Genomic DNA, 26,725 nt, shown 5'->3' with positions numbered 1-26,725 from the left:
GAGAGCCACCAGTGAATGTGGCAGAACATTTGATTGGCACAGGCCCAGCTCTGGGGAGGGGCAGTGTGCAGCCTCTGCCTGTTGTTAGAGCTCCGCCTATGCTGACTATCAGGTGTCTGCTTCCTCCTAAGATTAGCCTTTCCCAAGTGGTGCTGGGGGTGTGGGGAAGGCGTGGGAACAGGTGAGGCACTCCCCGGGAAGCTGGTGAGACAATGGCCAGTCCCTGAGCGAGGTGCCCAGTAGGCCCTCCCCTGCATTTGCACAAGGGGCTGTGTCCTGACTCCAACGCCCAGCTGGGTGGGGAGTCCCGGAAGAGCTACATAGGAGAAGGACAGCAGCTCTAAGCTGGTCCTAGGCCTCGGGGGCCCAGCGGGACTAGCGCACACAGATGGGGAGACCTGCCCTTATTCCCGTTCATCTGAGCTGTGTGATGCCAGCTCTAGGCCGGAAAGGTACATGGGGTGGGAGAGGGTTCCTGTCCAGGAAGTAGGGTGCAGCCAGGAGACCTTGAGACAGGTAGATATCCAGGCTAAGTTCTGGATCAGAGGATGAAGACAGCCCTCCAGTCTTAGGGGTCATGGCAGGGGTATACCTCCTGAACCTGGGAAGTCCTCTGAAGAAGCCTGGCAAGTGCCTGGGGGAGAACCATGGATTCCTTCTGTCCCCATGGAGGACCTAACTGGGAGGTGTCTCATTAGCCTGTGGGAGCTGGTAGGCTCGTCAGGGGTTAAACCATGATCTGCTATGCAGCATTGAAGAGTCGGTATACACCATAGACGGCCCAAGTGACAGGCCTTGGAGCTGCCGGTTATGGGTTATAGGCAGTAGGACAACCAGGGACAGGCAAACAGCCATTTACCTGGAAATGGTTGGGCAGGTAGCCAGAATTACCAGGGCAGGCAGGTAATCAGACAGGCCAAAGGTCACCTTAGACCACTGTGGCTCCAAATTGAAGGTAGTCCTGCAGTTTGGCAGAGGCATCCCTTCAGTGTAGCACAGTAGGAGAGATGGCCCACTCACAGGTGGCCCTTGGGCACGTGGTTTTTAGATAGATGGTGTAAGGAATATGGACAGTCCACAGGAATTGAGTTAGGGACACCTTCAGGGAACTGGGTGTTCACAGGGCTACCCTGGGTGGCTACACAGTATCACAAGACCCCAGATGCTCAGACCCCAAAAGCCATCCAGACCTTTCAAGAACTGGCCTCTTGATCTTGTCCTGTGTGGCTCCAATGGCGGCCTCCCAGCTGGCCGCACTGGAAGGAGAGGGGCTGGAGACTGAGCCAGCCCTGACCAAGGCCAGCCCTGGCTTTTTGTACACTGAGGGCCAGCGACTAGCTCTTGAAGAACTGCTGAGCAGTGGGGAAGAGGCCTTCCGGGCCTGCCTGCAGCAGGAGAAGCTGCCCCCCTTTCTGAGTGCAGATGAGGCTCAGGCCCTGGCTGCAGCTGCTGAAGACTGGACAGTACCAAGCCAGGAGCCATGTGGCGCAGGCCCAGGGACTGCTCTCACCGATGGGGACATTGGCAGCCTGACCTACTGGCCAGGGCAGTCTGAGGAGCCAGCACCGGTGCTGCGGCTGGGCTGGCCTGAGGACACGGCCTGGAAGGGCATCACCCGAGCTCAGCTCTATACCCAGCCGCCAGGGGAGGGCCAGCCACCTATTAAAGAGCTGGTACGCCAGGAGATCCAGGCTGCTTGCAAGGTGGGTGTCACCGCATCGCCAGTCCCCCATACCTCCTTGGAATTTGCAAGGCTGTTCCTGAATTCCTCTGGTCCATGGACTTGGAACCTAGGGTTTATCCCTTTCCCTTCAGACCTGGAGACCTCTTACTGAGACCTGGTGTCCATGCTTCTGAAGTTGAGTTGTGACCACTTGTGTCTGCCCCTTTTTGTACCAAACCTCCAGGAAAGCCCTGGGGGTGGTTCCCCACTCTGTAGCCCCTCGAAGCCCGATTTCTTAGGGAGTCTTGGCGTTTCCCTGACTCCAATACCAAGTGGTTTACATAGGTTAGTATGTACAGCCTTTCACGATTCAGTTTATGTTCTTTAAACTGACTGACCTGGCTGGTGACTCAGACGCCATCACAACCTCGCCTGCCTACAAGGCCGAGCTCTTGGCACGCCTTGGTGGCCTAGCCTTCCTGACCTCTAGCACCCAGCCTTGTCCTGGAGCTGGGAACTTTTTGAAGAGGGATCTCCTAAAAGAGCTGCCTGACTCACTCCATGCAGGAGAGAATGTGTGGGTGTCTCCCTGCAGCCCCTGAGTATCCCGAGGAAGCCAGGTCTTGAAGCATGTCTCCAGAGCCCATGTCTGCCTCTTCCTTTCTCCACCCTAGTTAGTGGCTGTGGTCATGGACGTCTTCACCGACCCTGACCTGCTCACAGACATGGTGGACGCTGCCACACGCCGCTGGTTACCTGTCTATTTACTGCTTGACCGTGAGCATCTGCCTGCCTTCTTGGCACTAGCCCAGCAGCTAGGGGTGAACCCCTGGACCACTGAGGTAGGGGCCAAGCCAGAGGCATCTAAATGTCTCTAGCCCTCAGAGGGGGACTTTTCCATGGGTTCCTAAGTCACTGGGGTTCCCTAAGATCTGAAACCCATGTTACTGGGAAAGGGGGTGACTGTCCTAAAGGGATACTTGAGTCAGAGCTTGGTATCCCCAAATCTAAGACTTAGTATCAGTGGCCCTATGGGATCATAGAGTTTGCCTTTCCAGAACCTGGACGTCCGGACAGTGCAGGGCCACACCTTCCAGAGTCGCAGGCGAAGGCAGGTGAGCGGCCACGTGCGGGAGAAGTTCCTGCTGCTGGATGGCGACAGGGTCATCTCGGGATCTTACAGGTGTGTCCCCTCATGATGCCCTGTGCCCAGCCCTTCCTCAACATGCTCACGTAATGGGGGAGGGGTTGCAGGAGGCATGCCCTTTCTGCTCATCTCTAAAATGGGTCCATATGCCCTTCTTGGAGAAGTGTTCTGCTATGGAGAACACTCAGGGCCTTCTGACGTGTCTCTCTAGCCTGGTGAATCCCAAATTGGGAAACTGAGGCATGAACTCTAGGTGCCAGATGGCTGGATTCAGATCCTAACCCTGCTAGCTATAACAATGTGTCTTCAGGCAACTTACTCCCTTCTCTGCCTCAGTTTCCTCCCTTCAGAATGAAAGGATAGGGATCAGACTATTGAGGGCCCCTTCCATGTGCATACTGAGCCTCATCCCAGCCTCCACCCAGCGGATGTCAGGGGTGTCCCTTACCCATTCTCAACATGACAATCACAGCATCCCCCAGACATGGCCAGGTGCTCCAGGGTATGAGGTGCCTGCCATCCAGGAGCCACTGTTCTTGAAAGGTGCTGAAACACAGCTGCCCACATTCACCTGACCGCTGGTGGGGGCACGCACTCCTGGTACGTTCCCTCTTGGTGCTGAGCCTCCAGCCCTGAGACCACGGCGCTTTGCAGCGTCACTATTGTCTTGGCTTTGCCAGAGGACAGAGCAGTGCCCAACACAAGGCCTAAGTGCTGCAGAGCTGGATGTGGTGGCACACAGCTGAAGAGAAGGAAGATCGCCACCCTCAGCTGTGTAGAGAATTGGAGGCCATCCTGGGATGCAGGACACTGTGCCTCAGAAAAGCACCCTGCCCCACAAAAGAGTGCTCTGAAATCCCATCCGGTATTACTGGTACTGTATTTCACCAACTCTAAGGTGACGCCGACACAAAGAAGCACCTGGGCAAAATGAAAAACGTACATCTTAGGACCAATGGGGCAGGGCAGAGCCGCGAGAGTCAGAGGCCTCAGCCCACACAATGGGCACGCCAGCCAGGCTCCCATGGGCCCTGGAACAGAGGAAGTCAGGGCCACGGGAGGTAGACGGCACCTCTGGCCATTTAATGAGGGAAAGGGGTGAAGGTGAGGGCACAGGGCACAGCCCCAGGCCCAGCGGTTCCTGTGGGTCACCACAGCCAGTATTGAAGCCGCGGCAACAGGCCCAGGAACAGCTGCAGACCCAGCGCCAGGCTGGCAGGTCCTGTGGCTGAAGCAGCACCCCCATTGCAAAGGTGGCCAGAGCAGCAGGTGGTGGTAAGGCTGTAAGTGAGGCCCATGTAGCTGATGGGCTCCTCGCGGCCACAGCTAGTGGAGTGCACGCAGCCTTTGTTGATGATGGGCCCCACATCCTGCGCTACTCCGTGGCCTATGAAGCAGTCCTCGTCGTCCCCACAGCGCATGGGTGTGCCTGGGCACTGAGTGGAGTCAGTCAGCTCACAGAAGATGCAGTCCTTGATGCCTGTCGTACCTGGGCACAGGACCAACACCAGAAACAGTGGCCAGCCAAGGACCATGGTGGCCTGGCGGCGTGGATAGCACCCAAGCCAGGCCGGGGGCTCCTGTGACCTTCTGGATGGCACCTCCTGACCCTCGTCCTGGCCTTGGAGGCCAGCACTTGGAGTGTTCCTGGTTCCCAATACAAAGTGTCCCTCTCAGGAACTCGAGTCCTTGGGTTGGAGATGGGCCAGCACCCCTTTCCACAAGCCTTTGGGCTATGGAACTCAGTGACCTCACAGACCCTCAGGGTTCCCTGACTGCTGCAGGTGGGGGAGGGGTCATAGCCTGTCCCACCACAGGCTGAAGGGCCCAGAACTGTCACCTGCCAAGGTAAGGATGCTTGAAGGACCCTCGTGTAATGCAAACTCACTCATGCCTGCATGTGGCGATCTTGCTTTATCGGTGGTGCACTGAGGCCACAGTGGGGTGCTTGGTGCATGCAGGGCCCCTGAAGGAGAGACACCTCTGCTGTGTCACATCTGTGAAGGGTGAGGGCAGTACAGGGGCCACCCTATGCGACCCGCAGGCCCACGCAGGGCACTTGCTCTGTGTGGCAGACGTGCTACCTGGGTCCTGGTGCACAGTGTACATGCTTAGGACATAAATGCAGTGTTTCTGGGGAGCCTGTGGAAATTCAAATAGTTCCCTGGGTATTAGAAGACCAACCCCACCTCCTGATAAAGAAACTGAGGCACCGAGCTTTCTATCCCTGGGGACAGAGCAGAGCCCACGCTGAAGGCTCTTCTGACTTCAGGTGATCCGTATAAAGACAGTTTTGACTGTTTGGTTTTGTTTGTTTGTTAGTTGGTTGTTTGTTTGGTTTTGGTTTTTCAAGACTGGGTTTTTCTGTAGCTGTAGCTTTAGAGCCTGTCCTGGAACTAACTCTTGTAGCAGAGGCTGGCCTTAAACTCACAGAGATCCGCCTACCTCTGCCTCCTATGCTGGGATTAAAGGCTTAAAGGCCTGTGCCACACACCCTGCGGCTTGTTTGTTTGATAGTCTCACATAACACAGGCTTTTCTGGAACTGTCTAACAAACTCCTGATCTCCCCGCCTCAACCCCCCAGTGCTGGGATTACAGATGCTGTTACTAGGCCCAGCTTGGTGGTATAAGTGTCTTATCCCCTGTTGTCCCCAGGCTGGTTGTGACAAACAGCAGGGTGGATACTTCTTATCCCACTCACCAGAGAGGCTGAGGCCTATGAGATCATGACTTAAGGTCACAGTGGCCGGGGACTAGGGTGGGTGCCACCCTGCACAGATCCTGACTGTTACCCTACATCCCTAGCTTCACTTGGAGTGACTCACGCCTGCATCGGGGCCTGGTGACCTTGCTCACAGGAGAAATTGCAGATGCCTTTAGCCAGGAATTCCGAGTCCTGTATGCGGCCTCCAGTCCACTGCCACCGGCACCAGCTCGAAGCCCCTTGCTCAGCCCTTCTGAAGGTCCACGGGTGCCCCGAAGCCCACACCGTGTGGCCCTGCGCTGTCCTGTGGCCCCTGTGGCCCCATTGCTGTCTGACAAGCCTTTGGCCCACCGCCTGGCGGCCTGTCACATCTTTGAGGGGAACAGACAGGATACCCCCACCCCCACAGGGCCAGCTCTCAGTGACATCTTGAGGAGTGTCCACCGTACCAGGACAGCCAGTGGTCCCCCAACCAGGCCCAGCCGCTCCTTGTGGGACCTCAGCCGCCTGTCCCAGCTCTCCGGCTCCAGTGATGGAGACAATGAGGTGAGACTCCCCCGATAAGGACTGAGGCAGACAGAGAGGTAGGGGGGCCCTGTTTGAACACTGAACCCCAAAGCAAGAAGCAAGTTCTCTTTTTGAACGAGAGTCTTAGAGTCTCTGGCCTTGAACCAATTCTCTGGCCTCCACTTTCCCCCAATGGGATGACAGGGAGTCAGGGGAACTGCACCATGCCTGGCTAAGTGGGTTTAACTTAATCTACCCACTTCACAGATGGAGAGACTGAGGCACCTGTGAGGGCTTGGACCTCAGCTCTACCTCCCAGTAGGACATGTTCACTTTCTAGATTGTAGTCCCTGGGGTGTTGGGGAAAAGGAGGGGATCAGGGGAACTGAGGATCCTCCGGCAGCTGTACGTGGAGAGTGGGGATCCACTGGGCTGCTTGGTTAACCCTGGGCTAGAAATGGTTTTGCATCTGAGTCTCAGTTTCTCTCACTGTGAGACAGGTTGTTGTATGGAAGAACAGAGCCATGTGGGGAGACAAACAACCTCCCCAGGATGCAAGCAGGTGGGCTTACGTCCCTCAGGAGCTAACCCTTGCCGACCTCAGTTTCCCCATCTGCTCCCTGGAAACTGAGCAGAATTACTTCTGTCAGTGAAGCCAGAGGAAAGGGAGTGGGCAGGCCAAGGTCCTTGCCTGCCTCTGCTGAGGTTCCCCTCCCTTGACAAATATTTGGCCCCAAGATGGCACAGCTGCTTCCTGTTCTTCCACAGATACAAGGCGAGAGGCATCCTATGTGGGTCTGGGGTTCCAGGTCTTCTCTTACCCCAAGATCTTTGCTCCTAGCATCCTTCCCCCCACCCTTTTTTTTTTTTTTTTTCTTTTTGGTTTTCCGAGACAGGGTTTTTCTGTAGCTTTGGAGCCTGTCCTGGAACTCCCTCTGTAGACCAGGTTGGCCTCGAACTCACAGCGATCCACCTGTCTCTGCTCCCAAGTGCTGTGGGATTAAAGGTGTGCGGCACTCCACAATGTTTTTAAGACCGTGTCTGTGACTGCACAGACAGAGATAGCAGCCAGGAAGCTTTGGGGCCACTCGCCTTCCTTCCAGTGCTAATTTACAATGCTTAGCTGGTAGTCCCAGCTTTTATGTGAGCACTGGGGGCCCAGGCCCAGACCTCATGGTTCTGTAGCAAGCATTTTACCTACTGAGCCGTCTCCAGCTTCTGGCCTCCTTACTTTTATTTTTATTTTTTGTTTTGTTTTGTTTTTCAAGACAGGATTTCTCTGTGTAATAGCTCTGGCTGTCCTGGAACTAGCTCTTGTAGACCAGGCTGGTCTCAAACTCACAGAGATCCACCTGCCTCTGTTCCCAAGTGCTGGGATTAAAGGCGTGCATGCACCACCACCATCCACCTTGCCTCCTTATTTTGACAGGGTTTCATGTGGTCCAGGTTGGTCTTGAGCTTCTGATCCTCCTGCCTCTACATCCTGAGTGCTGATACTATGGTGTGCCTGTTGTGCCCGATTTATGTGGCGCCAAGGACCAAACACAGGCCCTGTGCACACCAGGCTAGCACCGCCCCCTGAACCCCAGAAACTGCTCACCAGATTTTTTTTTCCCCTTCACAGCTCAAGAAGTCCTGGGGCCACAAGGACACTCCAGCCAGGGCCCTGATGAGGCAGAGGGGCACTGGAGGAGGACCCAGGGGTGAGATGGATTCTCACCCACTAGCCTGGTCACAGCCCTGGAGCGCCCCCCTCCCCAGGATTCCAGCCCGCCATCTGCGGTACTTATCTCCAGCCCAAAGGCGGTTGGGAAACAATGCTACATCAGACTGGGCCTCTGGCTCAGGCCCTGGAAAGCGACGCTGATGGCCAGACGTGGGTCAGCTCAGAGACCCTACCAGACACTGAGAGTATGTCAGCCCTTGGCCTGGGAGCTGGGCAGTGGAAGGAATTGGTCTTAATTGCTCTCAAACTGGGTGAACTCAGCAGAGTTAAGTGCTCGAGCAGAAGGTTCCAGAGCAACTGGTCTTCCACTGGACTGCTTCAGAGACAGGCCCGGCTGCCTCACCACTGTTGTAGAGAGGACCATGCGGCAACCCCAGAGAAGCACCCACACCCGTGTGTGGAGCAGAGGGTAAACCGAGTCCAGAAGAGGAGTGTTCGCAGTGACGGAGTTTGGGGGGGAGGGACCCAGAAATTCTGGGGACACTGAGACATTGGGTGTGTCTGGAATGTTTTGTGGGAGCCGATGGGGAGCAGCAGAGCGTTCTCTGTTTCTGATCAGATTAAACTCTGACAACACAGACATGAATCGCCATGGTTTCCNACTTCCCAACTCCAGACAACATCCTCCCCAGCTCTTCTTGAGACCCAGGGTTTCTCCCCAACTCCCCTCTCTCAGGTCAGGCCCAGCCTGGCGTCCCTGTTGCCCGGTTGCGTTCAAGCTCAGTGCAGGGTTCTCCCACCCCCTTTGTGCTGTTTTGGTCCTTGAGTAACCCAGGCTGGACATGAATTTGCAATCCTAGTGCCTCTGCCTCCCAAGCACTGGGATGAAAAGTGAGTCACACTGAGCCTCTGGTGTGTGACCCCATCCTCTGTATTCCACCCCAAATCTCCCCTCCCGCTACCCCCCTCCCGTGCTCTCCCCTCCCCCCACCTCTCTCCAACCACTCTCCCCTGCTCTCCCCTCCCGCTCCTCCCCCTTCCCTTCCGCTCCCCCCCACTCTCCCCTCCCCCCACCTCTTCCCTTCCGCTCCCCCTACCTCGTTGTCCCCCGAAAACGCAGCAAGTAGGAAGGGGCAATCAGAGTGTCAACTTTATTGTGAGGCTGCTGCGTTGGGGTCATCAGAGGGTCCTGGGTTAGAGCCAGGACTAGGGCTGGGCTCAGGATCAGGGTCACCATCAGGGCTGGTGGCCTCTGGGGACATGTCCCAGGGGAAACTTGGTTGTCCTCTCATCTGCTCACGGTAGACGCGGTCGAAGGCCTCACTCTGTGCCACAGTGAAGTGGTTCTTCCAGTCACCACTGATGCCTGGGGGGGACAGAGGAAGGGACCACTGAGGAACTCCCCTCAGGACCAACTACACCATCTGCGTCACCTGCCTCTTTCCCTTACCACCTTGGTGACCCTTGTCTGCCCTGTCCTTTGACCTCTGACCTTCCAGATCTCTTCCCAGAACTCGCTTCCCTCTTAGCACCCAAACACCCCCTTTCAGCCTGCATCACCTCCTCTGGGAGTTGCCTCTGCCGGCACAGGGCTCTCTCCCCCTAGTACCCCTCAAGACACCCAACATGGCCTCCAGCATTCTTGTGCCTGGATGGCCAGAGCACCCCAGTCAGGCACTCTGGAAGCTGCTTCAGCAAGGTGCCGCCCACCCCAAGCATGTAAAGCTGAGTGCTGGTCCCTGCTATCACAGGGACCCCTAGGGGTCCCTCTCTTGCCTGTGCGGACAGGGGCCTTCCAAACAGCTTGTAGACTTTATTGCATGGCAGTCATGTCGCCTCTGGTGAGATCAGGAGTCTCCCCGAGTCTCCCCGAAGGGGGCTGCTACACCTTAGAGATACTCATTTCTTGGGATTTAGACCGTGACTTCACATGGCGGCAGGATCCGGGGGTCGGGGACCAGCCTGGACCACCTGGGTTGTCACGGCTTTGTTTGGAGACAGAATCTGAAGCAGCCCAGAATGGCCCCAACTCTGAATAGCTGGTTTGACCGGCAAGCACCACCACGCCTGACTAAACACTGAATTATTCCGCACTAAAACAAAGGTTCCTGCGACTTCAGCCTCACGCTGTTGGAGCCTGGCTTTGAATGCCCTCAGGATGTTTGGTTTCAGGCGGATGTCCAGATCGAGGCAGGTCAGCAGGTAGGCACCTGGAATGCCAGGCCTCCTACCAAGAGGCCCTGTACACTCCCTGGGGCATCCGGGAAAATGAAGGCCCCCCGAAGCTGTGAACTGTCTAGAAGCGCACAGTGGTACCTTTGCGCAGGAACGCCCCCTGGCGGTGGTCCAGCAGGCTGGCCGGCAGCAGCGTGTAGTTGGACATTGTATTGGCCTTCATGGCACCAAAAGCGGAGTGGGCCACCACAGAGCTCAGGGCCTCTTCACCCAGTGGCCGGCCCAGGAACTCACAGATGCGTTGCACAGAGCCTCGCAGGTCCTGGGGTGGGAAAAAGAATAGTGGAGTGGGGGCCACTTTGGGTACCTGGTGGGGAGGCCAGTGGTTTCCAAGTTTACATCAGAAGCTGACGGCTCTGCCCCTTTCCGCACCCCCAGCACTGGTCTCTGGGGCCTCCCCTTCCCCGGCTGCCTCAGCCCAGATTCCTGTCCCGCCTGCCTTCTTTTGCCATGTTTTCATTTCTGTGTCCCCAACGTCCCCACCCTGGCCCACATCTCATCCTCCCCGCCGCAGCCCCTCTCCCAGCCTGCCTGCCTCCGGGGAGGCCCCCCATCTCCTCACTTCAGCCAACTCTTCCCTGGCGCCCTTGATTCAGTGGCTCCCCAGTACGTGGGACAGAGTCCTCCCTGGCCTGGTTTTCAAGGACAGGGTGGTGTGGTGTGAGCCCCTGCTTCCCACACTGCCGCTCCTGACCTTTCACCCCTGCACAGCTCAGCACAGGATTTCTCGATAATCCCTGCCACTGATAAATTCAATTGCTGCCTTCCTCATGACACTTGGCTCAAGTCCCTGGAACCAAACTGTGACCCAAGTCCTCGTTCACATTTGTGCTGATCCTGCCGTCAGATTTGCAAGAAAGGTCACACCCAGTTGACAAACGGAGGTCCAGAGATAGAAGATACTTGCCCAAAGTCACATAACCCCAAAGCTCAGACTCAGCCCCCCAAGCTCCACGGTCCTCTCAACCTCCCAGCCATGACATACGGTGCTCGGCATAGCTGGTGGCTGCATAGCCCCATGGTCAGCTTTTCCAGGTCAATTTCTCTTTCATAAGCCTTTGTTCTCTGAGCCACAGGCCTGTCCCAGAAACACACATGTGGGCGGTGCCGTGTCCCTTGCAGAGTCCCCGAAGCTGTGCTCCACTCCGTGGCCCAGTTTTTGGTTAGGAGAATAAAACTTGATTGGATGAAGGGAGGGAGACATGGCGCCGAAAGCTTTCTCAGGAGAAAGTATCGGGATGGAAAAATTATGGGGGCTGCGGGGAATCGCTGTGTGTCTTTGGCGAATGCCCGACTCTCTCCAGAGTGCTAAAGCTCATGCCCTCCTCTGAACGCCGTGAGGACTTCTCAGGGCGAACCTAAATAATTACGATTTCCACAGCTCAAAATTGGTGGCCTATTGCTATTTGAAGTGAATATGTATATATAATATATATATGTAATTTTTTATTACATTCGTGCATGTGTGCTGTGTGTGTGCACATGGCAGAGGTCAGTTCTCTCTTTCCACATCTGGGGATTGAACTCAGGTCGTTAGGCCTGGTAGCAAGCGACTTTACCCTTTGAGTCAACTTGCCAACTCTTTTTTTATTTGTTTGTTGTTGTTCTTTGTTTTTTTAAGACAGGGTTTCTCTGTGTAGCCCTGGCTGTCCTGGAACTCGCTCTGTAGACCAGGCTGACCTCGAACTCATAGAGATCCACCTGCCTCTGCCTCCTGAGTGCTGAGATTAAAGGTGCCCGGTTCAACTCTACTTTTTAAAAAATGTATTACTTTATGTGTAGGAGTGTTTTACCTGCAGGTATATGTGCCATGTGGCCCACAGAAGCCAGAAGAGGACACCATATCCCCCAGAACTGGAGTTACCACCAGTCGTGAGCCACCATGTGGGTGCTGGGAGCCAAATCCAGTCCTCTGCAAAAATAGTCAGTGTTCTTGTTTGTTTGTTTGTTTCGAGACAGGGTTTCTCTGTAGCTTTGGAGCCTGTCCTGGAATGAGCTCTGTAGACCAGGCTGGTCTCAAACTCACAGAGATCCGCCTGCCTCTGCCTCCCGAGTGCTGGGATTAGAGGCGTGCCAGGGTTAACTGCTGAGTCACCTCTCTAGCCTTCTGGTTTATTCTGTTGTTCGCTTTATGTTTCTGAGTCAGAGTCTCACCAGGTAGCCCTGGCTGTCCTGGAACTCGCTCTGCTGCCTCTGCCTCCTGAGTGCTGGGGACAGGCTCCAGTGGGTGAGTCTTTCCTGGGCTTCTCTGCCCGGTCTCTGGGAACAGCTGTGCACAGATTCTCACTGGTGCTTAGCAGTAGGTGGCAGGCGCTGGTTGGCTCTCCTGGTGGCCATTCCCACGTGCCCTTACCCTGGCCTTCGACTCAGCCCCATGTGCCCTTACCCTGACCTAGCTAGCCGTTCACACTCTACAGGCTGACCCAGGGCTGGGCAGGCTTGGGGTAGGCGCAGCACACCAGGGCCAGGCACACTCCTCCGGGCTGTGCTCCCAGCTGAGAGCTGAGAGTCACTGAGAATCTAAGGTGGTAACTACCATAAGTGTCTCTGGAAGCTAGGCCTGGTGACACAAGCCTGTCACCTCAGTCACTCTGGAGACCAAGGAGGATTGAAAGTTCAAGGCCAGCCTGGGAACCTTAATGAAACTCCATTTAAAATTTAAAAGTCCTTGCCTAGAATTTCCCAGCAAGGACTTCAAGTTACGACTCATTTGTTACTTGCCCAGCGTATACAGGCCCTGGGTTCAATCCTCAGAACTGAAAAAGGTGGCAGTTATGGAATATACCAGCACTTGGGGGAGGCTGAGTCAGGGAGATCTGGAGACAGAGGCCAGCCTGGTCTACAGAGTGAGTTCCAGAACAGCCAGGGCTACACAGAGAAACCCTGTCTAGAAAATAAATAAAAGAGAGAGTTTGTTGCTAGAAGCCTGGGTTGTCCCCAGCACTGCAGGAGTCAGGCATGGGGGTACTTCCATAAACTCGGGCATTGGAAACAGAAGAATTAGAAGTTCAAGGTCATCCTCAGGCACTTGGGCTCCCAAGATTTAGAGTGATGGAGGGGAGAGAGTGGGGGGAGGAACGCTTCCCCAGGCCCTTTGCACTGGCTGCTCTGGCTGCAGACTCTCCTGGCCGCTTGTCCATTTGCTGCTGTGTGTCCCTCCTATCTGATTGTGAGTTGACAGGCCCTATCTGCCTATAGTTACCCATGTCCCATCTCCAGACCACCATAGGTTGTCCATCCTATCTGATCGTGAGCTGAAGAGCCCTATTTGCCTATAGTTACCCACTTCCCATCTCCAGACCACCATCAGTTTTGTTCCCCCAGGACAAGGCCTGATAGGAGGTTGGCGGGCATCCAGGAGCGTGTGGCGAGGGAGAGGTGCCAGGGGCATACACCAGACGAACCTGCTGCAGCTCTTCGTAGGTGATAAACAGGAAGTTCTCATGGCTCTGCATCCGGATCCAGCCCTTGATGTGGTCAAACCAGGAGCCAAACTGCACTGCAGACAGTAGAGGGGTGTGAGGGTCACAGGGCTCTCAGGACCAGGCTGCTCGGGCCACCTGTGCCGGCTGCCTAAGGCCTTTCAGCCGGGGTCAGAGACCCCCTCCCCCAGCTCTTGTTTGTGCAGTTCCTCCTCCACCACCCAGTCGTCGGTTAGTCGGTCTACCTGGTCTCTATCTCCATCTCTGCTCTCCTTGATCTCTCCCATCTCTGCCTCCCCCATCTCTGTCTCTCCCCATCTCTGTCTCTCCCCATCTCTGCCTCCCCCATCTCTGTCTCTCCCCATCTCTGTCTCCCCCCATCTCTGTCTCTCCCTCTCTGTCTCTCCCCATCTCTGCCTCTCCTATTTTTGTCTCTTCCCATCTCTCTTCCCTTCCCAGTCCTCACCTTCTCCTTTGAGGAAATCCTGAAGGAACTGGTCAGGCGTCCCAGGGTCCTTCAATTGCCCTGCAATCTTAGAGTAATAATAAAGAGACACCACGACGTCCCGGGGGTTCCGGCCCAGGTAGATCACCTGTATAAGATGGCGAGGGAGGGGAGAGGGTGTCAGGTATGGTGGGCCCTGCCCCCAGGCGGCCTGCCTTCCTCCCCCTCTTCTGACCCTGCAGGCAGGACACACTCATGGTGGAGTGGGCTCAGCCCAGCCCATTCTTAGGGACCAAGCCTCCTCCAATCACATTAGAAGGAGGGAGGGGCTGTTTCTGAGCCAGTTTGGTTTCTGGAAACAAAGCAGGGTGGAGGAAGGCCTGAGAGTCAGGATGAGGACATGGGACATGGTGCCGGGAAGGCAGTGGCATCATTCTGTAGCCTAGGGTGCCCTGGAAATCATGACCACTCTCCTGATTCAGTTTCTCAAGTGTTGGGGTGACAGGCACATATGACCACATCTGGCCAAGAGTCTGCTCCCCTTTAAAAGGCAGACTCCCAGGGCCACATGTCAAGAGTGTATTCACCATGAAGCTTCTCAGGATTAGTCTCCCAGCCTCACCCCCTCTGCCCACCTCACCTTGGCCTTGGAGCTGAAGGCCGCCTTGGTAAAGAGTTGAATGGGGAGGTGGGAGCTCATGAGGCGGGGGCTGGGCCGGTCTGGGAGACTAAAGGCGCTTATGATGGTCTCGCACCAGGGTGCACGTTGCCAAATGGGCTCAGAGCGGATCCACGAGGGGTCCCCATCTTTCAAAATTAAGCAGAGGATCTCAATCATCCAGTTGGTACCTACCGGGAGAACAGAGAGGTTAGCTGGGAGCAGAAAGGATGGCAAAGAGTGGGAACAGACCCATGTTCCCAATGCGGGCACTGAGTTTGAAGGCACCTAAGAAAGCAGGAGGCAAGGCAGGGAACAGCCTGGCCAGACGCTGGACAGGGATGTCATTCCAGCACTCTGGAGGCTAAGTTAGAAGACCACTTTGAATCTGAGGCCAGTCTGAATTGTAGTCTCAGAACAAAACCAGGGGTGTGGTGGTTAATTAAGAATGGCCCCCATAGGTTCATAGATTTGAATATCCCGTCACTAGGGAGTGGCCTTGATGGAGGAAGTATATCATTAGGGATGGGCTTTGAAGTTTCAGGGGTTCAGGTCAGGCCCAGAGGCTCTCTCTCTTCCTGCTGCCTGAGATTCCAGATGGAGAACTCTCAGCTACCACGTCTGCTTGCACGCCACTCTGCTCCCTATCATGAGAATAATGGATGAAGCCTCTGAAGCCATAAGCCAGTCCCAATTTAATACTTTCCTTTATAAGAGATGCAGTGGTCATGGTGTCTCTCACAGCAACAGAACACCAGTGAAGATGAGGGGGCTGGAGAAATGGCTTAGGATGCCTTTGCAAAGGATTCAATTCCCAGCACCTAGATGGCAGCTCACAACCACTGGTAACTCCATTTCCAAGGGATGTGACGCCCTTTTCAGGCCTCTGTGGGCACTGCACACACACTGTGCACATACACGTGTCTCCAACATCCATATATATAAAATAAAAGCAAACATAGCCCTGAACCTCCGGTCCTAGGAGAGCTATGACTGTCCCTGTGCTGGCCGCTTATGGAGATCCTGGGCTTCTTGGGAGTGGACACTGCTACCTCAATGTGTATTCCTTCCCCTCACTGACCTCTGCCTCCCTGCAGGACATGCTGCAGCCCAGCGGACAGGGAGAAACCCCGCATTCAGTCACCGAGCTGACTGCCTCCCTGTGTGCCTGTGTGCGTGTGTACCTGTGTGTGTGTGCCTGTGTGTGTGCATGCATGTGTGCCTATGTGTGTGTGCCTATGTGTAGTGTGTGCATGTGTGTGTGCGTGCATGTGTGTGTGGTGCCTGCATGCTTTGGAAAGATATGCCCACTTCTGAATGTATGGAGGTTGGAGGAAAACATTATCTCTTCTATAACTCTGCTTTATTGTTTAAGAAAGGCTCTCGGGGCTGGAGAGATGGCTCAGAGGTTAAAAGCACTGACTGCTCTTCCAGAGGTCCTGAGTTCAATTCCCAGCAACCACATGGTGGCTCACAGCCATCCATAATGAGATCTGATGCCCTCTTCTGGCCTGCAGGCAGACATACAGACAGAATATTGTATACATAATAAATAAATAAAAATATTAAAAAAAAAAAAGAAAGGGTCTCCTACTGAAATGGACCTCAACATCTCCCCTAAACTGGCTGGCCATGGAGCACCCAGAATCTGTCTCTACCCTCAGCACTGAAGTTATAGGCACAAGCCTTCTACCATGCTTGGCTTTTTTTTTTTTTTAAATTTATTTATTTATTTATTTATTTATTTATTTATTTATTTATTTATTTATTTATTTATTTATTTATTGTGTATATAATATTCTGTGTGTATGCCTGCAGGCCAGAAGAGGGCACCAGACCCCATTACAGATGGTTGTGAGCCACCATGTGGTTGCTGGGAATTGAACTCAGGACCTTTGGAAGAGCAGGCAATGCTCTTAACCTCTGAGCCATCTTTCCAGCCCCATGCTTGGCTTTTATGTGGGTCCTGGGACTCACCTTCAGGTTAGCAGCCTTGGTGAATTTCCCTGCTGAGCCATTTTATCATCCTTATTTCCTTAACTAATTAATTTTGTTATAGTTATTTTCAAGACAAGAGCTTGAAACCTTTCTCAAAAGCTTTTGAGAAACCCTATCTCGAAAAACCCAAAACATAAAACAAAAAACCAAACCCCCAAACGAAAATAAAGCAGACCCTGGCCTAGCAAAGGCAGCAGGCCTGTCCCACCAGGCCCAGCTTATCTCATCTATCTGAATGTCACGTCAACCAGTCCCTGTTCCTGCCCAGGAGCCGAGTCTCTTCCACCATCAACCTTCAAGTGTCTTGGGCGCCTGGGCAGAGAAGGTGCTCCCTAGCGAGCCGGCCCAGTTCTCACCCGCCAGCAGGGGGCGCCAGAGGAACATGAATTATCTGACATTGTTCTTGGTGGCTGCCCTCTTCCGTGCCTCGTCACTAGCGCAGGGAAAATACAATGAAATGACAAGAATCCTCCATCTCTTCCGTGAAACTGAATCCGGAGAGAGGAACAGGGAAGTCCCATTCTCCAATTTACCACTGCCTGGGGTTCCCTTTTCCTGCAGACGGTGGGGATTACTCTCGCGTCCGGAGCTTCTCTATTGAAATCTATGCCGGCAAGTTCCCTTCCTCTTTGTGTTAGAATACACACGACGCAGACCTCACCATCCTAACCATTTCCGGTTGGCAGCATACATGCAACCACATTGTTCGCAACAGTCGGCCCCATCACTAAATAATGCCCTCCTTTCTCACCTCACGCTGCCCCTTACCTGGTCTCTGCCTCAGTTTCTCCGTCCAAGCATGGCTACTTTAAGGGCCTCATGTGATCTCTTCTGGGTCCGGTTTATTTCTCTGAGGATGGTGTCTGTAAGGCTCGCTCTTGCAGTAGCATGAGTCAGACTTTTTTTTTGGGGGGGGGGAACAGGGTCTTCTGTGCCTCAGGCGGACTTTAAATCCAGTCTGTAGCTAAGGATGACCTTTAACTCCTGATCCTCTGGCTTTGCTGGGATCACAGATGTGCACAGCTTGACCCAACCCAGCTCTCCTAGTTAGCTGCAGCTGTCTACACAGTTCAGAGTTACCCAAGTCTCCGCTGGGCACTGCGTCAGGGGCATGTCTCTGAGGCCTTTCATTATTTATTTATTTAGCTCTAGCTGGCCTGGAATTTGTTAGGATGGGCATATTCTTGACTACTAATTGATGTAGAAGGGCCCAACCCACTCCCAGGCAAGGGGTCCTGGGTTCTATGAGGAGCTGGGAAGCAGTGTCCTGCGTGGTTCTACTTCAGGTCCCTCCTGAATTCCTGGTCTGATTTCCCTTCCTGATGTACTGTGGCCTGCCTGGAAGTGTGAACCATGCAAGCCCTTTCTTCCTGCAGGCCAGAAGAGGGCACCAGACCTCATTACAGATGATTGTGAGCCCCCATGTGGAGGCTGGGAATTGAACTCAGGACCTCTGGATGAGCAGGCAATGCTCTTAACCACTGAGCCATCTCTCCAGCCCACATCAAGATGTTTTTTTATCACACAAAGAAAAGAACAAACTGGGTGGTGGTGGGATTAAAGGGGTGTGCCACCACCTCCTGCACATTTTTTTAATTTATTTATTTATTATGTATACAATATTCTAGCCGGACGATGGTGGCGCACGCCTTTAATCCCAGCACTCGGGAGGCAGAGGCAGGTGTATCTCTGTGAATTCAAGGCCAGCCTGGTCTACAGAGCGAGTTCCAGGACTGCTAGGGCTGTTACACAGAAAAACTCTGTCTTGAGAACACTGACTTTCCTCATCTGTGAGTTCAGAATGACTTGGAGGGGAAGAACATCTGCACCAGCACGTTAGGTAGCAGGCGTGGTTCAGGCTCACAGAGCACAGCAATGTCCAATGCAGACAAAGCTCTTGGAAAATTCAGGAAAGCCTCCCAATGAGAAAGCAGAGATTCCATCTGGAGGCATACATCCACCTCCCAGAACCTAAGACACTGAGGCAGGACGACCAGGAGTTCAAGGCTAGCCTGGGCTACGTGAAAACCTGTCTCAACAAAAACAAAGTACTCACCAGACCACACAGTGTCTGAGGAGATGGGGAAGGTCTGGGGACACTCAGTGCGGTGGGGGCTGAGGGGACAGGGGAGATCTGGGGGCACTCGGTGTGGTGGGGGCTGAGAAGATGGGAGGTCTGGGGACACTCAGTGCGGTAGAGCTGAGGGGACAGGGGAGGTCTGGGGACACTCAGGGTTGTGGAGCAGAGGAGATGGAAGGTCTGGGGACACTCAGTGCTGTGGGGGTTGAGGAGATGGGGGAGGTCTGGGGAGATGGTTGCAGCCCTGGAGGGGAAGGGAGTTGGCCAGGTCTTTGGAGTCTGCCTGTATCAGAGAGTTAGTGGGCAGTGTCCGGGATGGTGCTTCCAGAAGAGGTTGCGGGCTCCTTCCCTCCCCACTTCTCCCCTGAGCCCAAGCTTACGTACCTGATTTGGGGTAGGTGACAATGAAAATGTCCTCATCCCGCACGTTGTCAGTGTTCTCTGCCAGGCTGAGGCTCTCGGGTGAGTACATGCCGACGGGGAAGGGAATGCCTTTGTACCGGAAATATTCCCCCTGCAGCTTCTGGCTGCGAGAGAGGAAGGCACACGTGAGGGAGAGCAAGGAGGGGACAGGTTGGGGGCCCCTCCACTGACACCCTGCTGAGGAGAGCCCTTTCTCTGAGCCACAGCCACCCTAAGATGTCTTGCTTATCATCTTCATGGGCACAGAGGGTGGGAGTGGTTTGCCCAAAGCCGGGCAGCTGGCAGGAGGCAGAGTGCTTCCTATCCGTGAGTGGAGCTCAGTGTTCCCAACGTCACCAGGCCATCTTATAAAAGAGGCAGGTGCCCTGCCCGTGCTGCATGCTGCAGAGCCCACGAGAAAACCCCCCATGACTCACCGAGAAGTTAAAGTGATCTGGCTGCTTTTTCTAAAGCCGTGACGTATTTATGCAGCCACAACTGACTTTCCAAAGAAAGAACTGAACCCAGGCTTCCAGAACGGTACAGGAAGTGTCCTATCACCACGCCATGCCCTAGCCCCACTGGAGGATTCCAGGTAGGGGCTCTACCACTGAGCCATGCCCACAACCCTCTATTAATTTGTTGGAGACAGGGTCTCACTGAGCTGTTCTGGATAGTCTTGAACTTTTGATTCTTGTGTCTCAGCCTCCTAAATTCCTAGGATGACAGATCTGGGTCACCAGGCTCATCCAGGACATAGGTTTTGTGTAATGAGTCAATACTGACGGAGCTGGCATAGTATCCCACTGTCCTGCCGCTGAGCTACAACCCTTGGATTCATGTTTCCTGGGGAAAAGAAACCACAGCATTTTGCTTTATACACAGTTCCCACTAAAAGTTCATAAGAACAGCGTTTGGCTGTATCTGCTTGACTCTTGATGGCAGGACTGAACATCCTGAGACATGGATTACAAGGTCCTGACTGGACTGAGCATGCTCAGACATGGATTACAAGGTCCTGACTGGACTGAGCATGCTCAGACATGGATTCCAAGGTCCAGTTTCTGTCACTGGTTTCATGTCACTCTATCTCAGGGAGCAATTTCTGCACTCCACTTCTGTGTAGCAACTGCATGCCATGAGTCTCCCACTAAAGTTCTGCATGCTAGTGTTGCGGGCCCCCCGTCTCTGTCCCTGTCAGACCCAGGAAGGTTAGGACGGCCAGAACTGTGGGTATCGCCAAACACTCTTCAAATACCCGGCTCTCTTTGAGTGACACAGGGAGATTCAGTCAAAAATTAAGAAGCTGCCAGGCAGCGGTGGTTCACATTGTTAGTCCCAGTGCTCAGGAAGTACAGGCAGGTAGATTTCTGAGTTCAAGGCCAGCCTGGTCTACAGAGTGAGTTCTAAGGCAGCCAGGGCTACACAGACCACCTTGCCTTAAATCTCCCTGCCCTCCCCTCAAAAAAGGGACTGGAGAGTTTATGGCTCAGTGGTTAGAAGTACTCACAGCTGTTTCATTTTTTTATTTTATTTTATTTTTTTATTTTTTTGGTTTTTCGAGACAGGGTTTCTCTGTGGTTTTGGAGCCTGTCTGGAACTAGCTCTTGTAGACCAGGCTGGTCTCAAACTCACAGAGATCCACCTGCCTCTGCCTCCCGAGTGCTGGGATTAAAGGCGTGCACCACCTCACAGCTGTTTCAGAGAAGCCACGTTCTAATTCTGGGACCCACATAAGCCAGCGCACAAATAGTTAATGTCTCTGATACCTTCTGATGCCCCCTTCTGGCCCACGTGGTACCCACACAGACACACAGACACACACACACAGACACACACACACACACACACACAGATGAATGCCTCTGATACCTTCTGATGCCCCCTTCTGGCCAACATGGTACCCCACACAGACACACACACAGATGAATACAATAAAAATACATCTTAGAAAGAAGAACATTTGGAATGTAAACTCCCCAATGAGGGGTATGGCTCAGTAATGGAGCTCCTGCCTGGAAGCCCCCAGTGAGGGGTGAGCATGGCAAGGCCCTGGGTCCCATCCCTAGAACAGCAACAGCAATGATGATGGTGTTGATGGTGAGAGTTTGGTTCTGAACACATAGATGAAACCCAGAAACATGGAGGGTAACGTATTCAGGAGTCCACACTGTGGGTCGCTCTGTCTTGGTATATCTATATCTATATCTATATCTATATCTATATCTATATCTATATCTATATCTATATCTATATCTATATCTATATCTATATCTATATCTATATCTGCCACCTTGTAGTATTTTATAAGGATATAAGGAGCGCAAGCCTCTGTCCAGCACGGAGAAAGTGCACTATCGAAGTCGGTTAAATAGAGAACCGCAGGAGGCTGAAGTGGTCAGTGTGCGGTCTGGTAGCCTGGTTGGAAGCTCAGCTCCTATAAATCTGCACTAAAACCATCACTTTCTGCAACAGTGGAGGAGCCAGCCTGCGGTGCAGTGTGCCTGCAGTGAGGTGGAGACTCCTCGGCTACTTCATCTGCTCGGTGAGGTCATCAGTTTCCTATAGGTCGAGCCTGAGGGTAGAATGTGTGATATCACCAGTTACCAGGAAGATTTGGCTCCACAGGCGGGAGTGGTGAGGTCACCAGTTACCAGGCAGACTAGCTGATGCCTGCCCAAGGCTATGCCTAACCCGCCTTGCAGCCTGAGCCTCAGTTTCCTCAACTGTCATCAGCAGACAGCAGTAATCACTGCTTCAAGCCTCCCACCCTACTGAGGATTATAAGGGCTTGTGTATCTTAAGTACCGGGTTCTTGAGAGACACTTCATAGCCCCAGGTATAATTTAGTCTTTAATCTCAGCAGCTCCTTGAAAGTTATTTCCTTCCCATTATAGGGGAGGGAAACTGAGTCACCTTCCAGGGGAGAATCTTGTTCCCTTAGGCACCCTGAAATGATTCCCGGATGAGTAAGTAAATTAAAGTGGACACCTGGGCCACCGCTCCACTGATAAAACAGAAACAAAACCCTCTGAATGCAGCTCACGTCCTGAGAGGCCAAGCAGCAAGGGCCCAGGGCTTCTGGCTCAGTTATGTGTGACCGAATGAGTGTGTGAGGGAGACAGTGGATGGCTGGTACAGGGATGGGGGGACGAAGGGACAGGGGGAGAATGAGCGAATGAGAAAAATGCACAAACAGCTGACTGACTGAGAGAATGAACGAACAAATGGCCGAAGGAAGGAAAGACTGACCAAGTGAAGGACAGTCCCAGACATCTGCGTCCCCTCCCTTGCCGGTGCCTCCAGCCCTGGAGGCTGCAGAGACTTTGCCAGCCAGGAACTGGAACTCAGATTCTCCTGCACTCTCCTCCACAGTCTTCCCATGCCCTCCTCCTCATCCCCACCTTCCCGCCAGCTCTGGCTCCTAGGCTCATGCAGCCTCTTTGGATTCTACATCTTGATCTTGTGGTTTTCTCATTTCTGGTGCCAATACCCGCAGGCGGTCTTCACTTTAGCACTGAAAGTGATGAGGACGGGTCCTCTGAAGGCCATCAGCTCCACCCCTTGGGCGGGGAGAGAAGAAAGGCTGAGTTTGCACAGGCCTCCGTGTCAGGAGATGCAGGGAAGGAAGAGACACCATCACCTAAAGCCTCCATTGCTGAAATCACCTAGTTTTACACCCTGGTCCCCATTAAGGCCCCCACGGTGAGTTCTTCCCACCAGCAGGAGAGGACCCACCTAGGACCAGCTCTGCCCTTCCCCTGCTCACAAGGCAGCACCTGTCTTACTGAAAGGTGTAGCCACGCCATTACAAGGCTCCACACGGCATCCCGTCTGCCCTGTCCCTCTGTGCCATCAACTCTGTGGCCCCACATTCCGAGTCAACCCTGCAGTGGGGTTCCCCTTACCTTCCATTCCTCTCCAGACTCTTCCCTCCCTGTGTGAAATATGCATGTTCTCACTGAACCTCACCCTGGAGGACACATGGGCTGGACACACATGCATCCTTCAGCCAGCTGCGCCCCCAAGCCCACACACGAGTCCCTCTGAACTGTTTCAGTTCACCCAGATCAAGCTGAATATTGCCTCATCTTACCCTAAACACAGGGTTCACAGATGTCACCTGGAGACTTTGTCTTTTGAAATAGTTGCACGCACACATATACACACACGCACATACATACACACACACATACACACACACACACACACACACACGCGCGCGCGCGCGCGCGCGCGCGCGCGTTGAAAGAGACCTGAGTCTAAACTCCAGTTCCAGATGTGTCCCGCACACTCTCACAGCCGCAAAGATATTTCACCCAATATTTTTGTTCCCCATGTTTTGTCTCTCGCTTGGTTCTATGAGGTCAGGCATGCAACCTTCTACCCATGGTGTCAAGCCAGCACTAAAATAGGTTAGGATTCTAGGGTGCTTGGGGCTTCAGATTTACTGAGTGAAGGTAGTCATGGCGCATATTCTGACTATCTTCATTGTCCAGGGGCTTTCAAAAGTGAAAGAACTGGGCTGGAGAGATGGCTCAATGGTTAAGAACACTGACTGTTCTTCTAGAGGTCCTGAGTTCAATTCCCAGCAACCACATGGTGGCTCACAGCCATTTATAATGAGAACTGCGCACCACGCTGGCTGGAAATGCGTGTGCACATGGAAGGAATGCTGTACACATAATAAATAAATAAATCTTTAAAAAAAAGTGAAAGAACTGTCTTTAGATTAATTTATTTATGTTATACGTGTGGATGTTTTGCTTTCATGTATCTGTACACCACGTGCCGTGCCTGCAGAGGCCACTAGAGGGCCTCAGAGCCCCTGAACTGAAGCTACAGACAGATGTAAGCCGCTATGTGTGTGCTGAGAACTAAACCTGGGTCCTCTGCAAGAGCAGCCAGCGCTCTTAACCGCTGAGCCAGCTCTCCAGCCCCAACAACTGTTTGTTTTTGGTCAGTCTGTTTTGGTTAATGTCTCCAAAATACTCCCTGTGCTGCCAGCAGTGGAGAGAGCTCCAGCAACACTGCGAGGCCTCTGATGATCCCTGACCCAAAGAGGAGACAATGGAGGCTCAGAGGGGTGGAGCAACCTGGCTAATGACACACAGCCATGGAGGGCGGACAGATTTGAATTCCATAAGTCAGGGAGACACAAAATGGACCCAGGGTGTTCAAAGATGCCCTGGTCAGACCGGCACCCAGCTCCACCACCATGTCGGTCCCACGAGCTGATCAATGTTATCTTATAGTTAATAAACCTGAATGAAGTATTGCAACAATCCAGGTGGCAAAGCACATTGCTTCTCGCGGGTGCTTATCCAAGAGAAACAAACACTTGGTAATGCTTGCCGCAGAAGCACGTGAACTTGGGCTTGTTCCCAACCTTGACATGGAAGCCTTGGTGGGTGGCCTGCAGTCCAGCAAAATGGGGACAGCCGACCCCTAGAGCCCGCTGGCCAACCAGCCTGCTCTAAATGACCATCTTTAGGATCAGCCAGGGACCCTGTCAAAAGAAGGCAGACGCATCTGGCAGGATGGCTCAGCAGATAAAGCCACTCCCTGCCAGGCCTAACAACCTGAGTTGTGAGCACATGCCACTCTACACACGCCCACACACAACACACACACACACACACACACACTCGAAATAAGTACATAGTGGGTGACACCTCTGACAGCCAAGACTAACCTCTGGCTTTCACGTTCACCCACACACCTGTGCACCTGTGCGTGCGCGCGCGCACACACACACACAGAAGCAGCAGTGGGAGAAGGGGCCTCTGTGGTGCTAAGGTTTGCAGGGAGTCTTCCATCAGCCTGGAAGCCACAGAGCGGGACTGCGCTCTGCATACACCTGGCTCTCCACCACTTTTATGTGACTTCCAGCCGTGACTGTGTGTGTGGACATTGTGCCAGGACAGGAACGGGAAGCAAGCACAGAGACATCCTCAGATAAGCAGGGGTCAGGGGACAGCCCCAGCTGTTGGAGGGGCTTTGGGAGTCTCCAGAGGCCAACTCATGTCACATCTCTGGAGGGTGACAGAACTCCCCTACATTGACTTTACCGTATTACTGTGGTTTTGTTTCTTGAGACAAGGCTCGCCCAAGTATCCCAGGCTTGACTCAAATTCCTGGCAATCCTTCCACTGTAGGCCCTTAGTGGTGGGATTCCGGGTGTCACCATCACACCAGGCCTATGTGGTGCTGGCATGGAACCCAGGGCCTCATGTGTGACGGGAAAGTGCTTTGCCAACTCAGCCAAGTCCTGAGCCTGTGATTCTCTTTTTACTGGGGCGGGGGAGGGGAGGTAAGAGGCAGGGCGGTGATTCAAGATAGGGCTTTTCTGTGTAACAGCCCTGGCTGTTCTAGAACTCACTCTGGAGACCAGGCTGGCCTCAGACTCAGAGATCCGCCTGCCTCTGCCTCCCGAGTGCTGCGATTAAAGGCGTGCGCCACCACCGCCCGGCTGTGATTCCATCTTTTATGAGTCTCATTCAGATAACGCAACCTCCGCTATTACAGTGATAGCCAGTGACTGTCTACCCAGGATGTTTGAGAAGATGTCTCACAAGATAGCACACCCATGCTACCACCCCACTGCTGGGGGACATGTGAGCAGGCTCCTTCCCTGGGGTGTCTGTTCTTCCATCGATAGTCCATGAGCCCTGGTCAAGGGACAGGGCTCAGAGAGTACTGAATCCTAATGACAGGATCGATCCAGGCCAGCTCCAGATGACAGCATTATCAACATCAGAAAGTGACGGTATGTGGGTCTGAGACAGGAGGATTGCAAGTTTGAGATCAGCCTGGGCTACATATTCGGACCATGTCTCATGATAAAGGGAGTGAGAGAGGAAGGAGGAAGAGGAGGAGGGATTAATCTCAGATGGGGAGCTCTGGAACAGGACATTTCCAGTTTGGTCACAGGAGGTCGGGGCGCCCCTCTGAGGAATGCGCTATGGGGGTCTCTGAAGGAGCCACACGAGGACTCGGGTGTCTGGCAGGCTGTAGCCCTGCTCAACCAGCCCCCACTGTCACAGACGCCAGGCTGTTCTGCTGACTCACGTTGGGGTCAGCTCCCCAGAGTCCCCCAGCCTGAGCCAGCTCCAGTCACATGATGGCCAGTGTTTACAGCAGTCCAGCCGCCCAGACTGTGCCTCCAGGATGCCCTTCCTCACATCCACGCTCACCTCCACGCTGGCCACGGCGCGGAGTGCATCTGTGCCAGCGTCCCTAACTCCACTCGGCAGGATGACTCACGCGTAGCCAGAGCCAGGGGAAATCTACTGAGTCGACTCTGACTTGGGCTCGCTGGGAGCTTCGTTCCCAGCATCACTGTGATGCGCCGGCTCCAGCCCAGGTGCCTCACTGAGTCTCCGTCTTGTTTACTGCCCCTGCCGTCGCTTACTACTTAGTGACTGTTTTCTTTGTGTGTTTCCTTCTTTCAGCGCAGCTTCCCCACTGATAAGGAAGCGGGGATGGTATTCCTCCCTCAAGAACCAGGAACAGCAGGGTCGGGGGCAGAACTCATCGTCTCTGTTAGATGAACAAACTTGTCCCCCACCCCTGAAATGTTCCGGGTGCACAGACGACCTTGAGCAAGAACCAGTGAAAGACACAAGGTGTTGCCGGCAGCACTGAAGAACTGGAAGCCAAGAGGGAGGAAATGAGCTCTCAGTAGTCTTGCACCCAGCCCCTCACGAAGACATGTTTCCATTCCCCCCCCCCCCCCCCCCCCCCCCCCCCCCCCCCCCCCCCCCCCCCCCCCCCCCCCCCCCCCCCCCCCCCCCC

At 53.9% G+C, this 26,725-nt stretch overlaps 3 protein-coding genes across 3 annotated transcripts in view; 1 reads left to right on the top strand and 2 right to left on the bottom strand.

Moving 5' to 3' along the window:
- The first annotated feature begins 314 nt into the window (after nucleotides 1-314).
- Nucleotides 315-8,313, top strand: Fam83e (family with sequence similarity 83 member E). The gene is made up of 5 exons (XM_050121531.1): nucleotides 315-1,703; nucleotides 2,338-2,505; nucleotides 2,722-2,846; nucleotides 5,617-6,061; nucleotides 7,647-8,313. Exons 1-5 carry the CDS (start codon nucleotides 1,233-1,235, stop codon nucleotides 7,887-7,889), a joined length of 1,452 nt encoding a protein of 483 aa, XP_049977488.1. The 5' UTR covers nucleotides 315-1,232; the 3' UTR covers nucleotides 7,890-8,313.
- Spaca4 (sperm acrosome associated 4) lies at nucleotides 2,854-5,610 on the bottom strand. Its single transcript, XM_050121532.1, has one exon. The coding sequence runs from the start codon at nucleotides 4,343-4,345 to the stop codon at nucleotides 3,959-3,961; it is 387 nt and encodes a 128-aa protein (XP_049977489.1). The 5' UTR covers nucleotides 4,346-5,610; the 3' UTR covers nucleotides 2,854-3,958.
- A 512-nt stretch (nucleotides 8,314-8,825) lies between the features above and the next one.
- Nucleotides 8,826-26,725, bottom strand: part of Sult2b1 (sulfotransferase family 2B member 1) — a 28,172-nt gene continuing 10,272 nt past the window's right edge. Inside the window, exons 2-7 of the mRNA XM_050121387.1 lie at nucleotides 18,911-19,053; nucleotides 14,431-14,639; nucleotides 13,812-13,938; nucleotides 13,328-13,422; nucleotides 10,005-10,185; nucleotides 8,826-9,054 (exon numbers count right to left, since the gene is read on the bottom strand). Of these exons, the coding sequence (XP_049977344.1) occupies nucleotides 8,840-9,054; nucleotides 10,005-10,185; nucleotides 13,328-13,422; nucleotides 13,812-13,938; nucleotides 14,431-14,639; nucleotides 18,911-19,053 (970 nt within the window). The 3' untranslated portion in view covers nucleotides 8,826-8,839. The remainder of the gene's footprint in view (nucleotides 9,055-10,004; nucleotides 10,186-13,327; nucleotides 13,423-13,811; nucleotides 13,939-14,430; nucleotides 14,640-18,910; nucleotides 19,054-26,725) is intronic.

The sequence above is a fragment of the Alexandromys fortis genome, unplaced genomic scaffold (genome assembly GCF_014885135.2).
Source record: "Alexandromys fortis isolate MF-2015 unplaced genomic scaffold, M_Fortis_MF-2015_v1.1 scaffold_161, whole genome shotgun sequence".
Lineage (NCBI taxonomy): Eukaryota > Metazoa > Chordata > Mammalia > Rodentia > Cricetidae > Alexandromys > Alexandromys fortis.
This window is presented reverse-complemented; position numbering and strand designations above follow the sequence as displayed.

Coding starts and splice junctions, on each gene's coding strand:
- Fam83e (XM_050121531.1), top strand. CDS start 1,233: ATGGCGGCCTCCCAGCTGGCCGCACTGGAAGGAGAGGGGCTGGAGACT. Junction 2,506..2,721: donor TGAACCCCTGGACCACTGAG/GTAGGGGCCAAG, acceptor TTGCCTTTCCAG/AACCTGGACGTCCGGACAGT. Junction 6,062..7,646: donor CCAGTGATGGAGACAATGAG/GTGAGACTCCCC, acceptor TCCCCTTCACAG/CTCAAGAAGTCCTGGGGCCA.
- Spaca4 (XM_050121532.1), bottom strand. CDS start 4,345: ATGGTCCTTGGCTGGCCACTGTTTCTGGTGTTGGTCCTGTGCCCAGGT.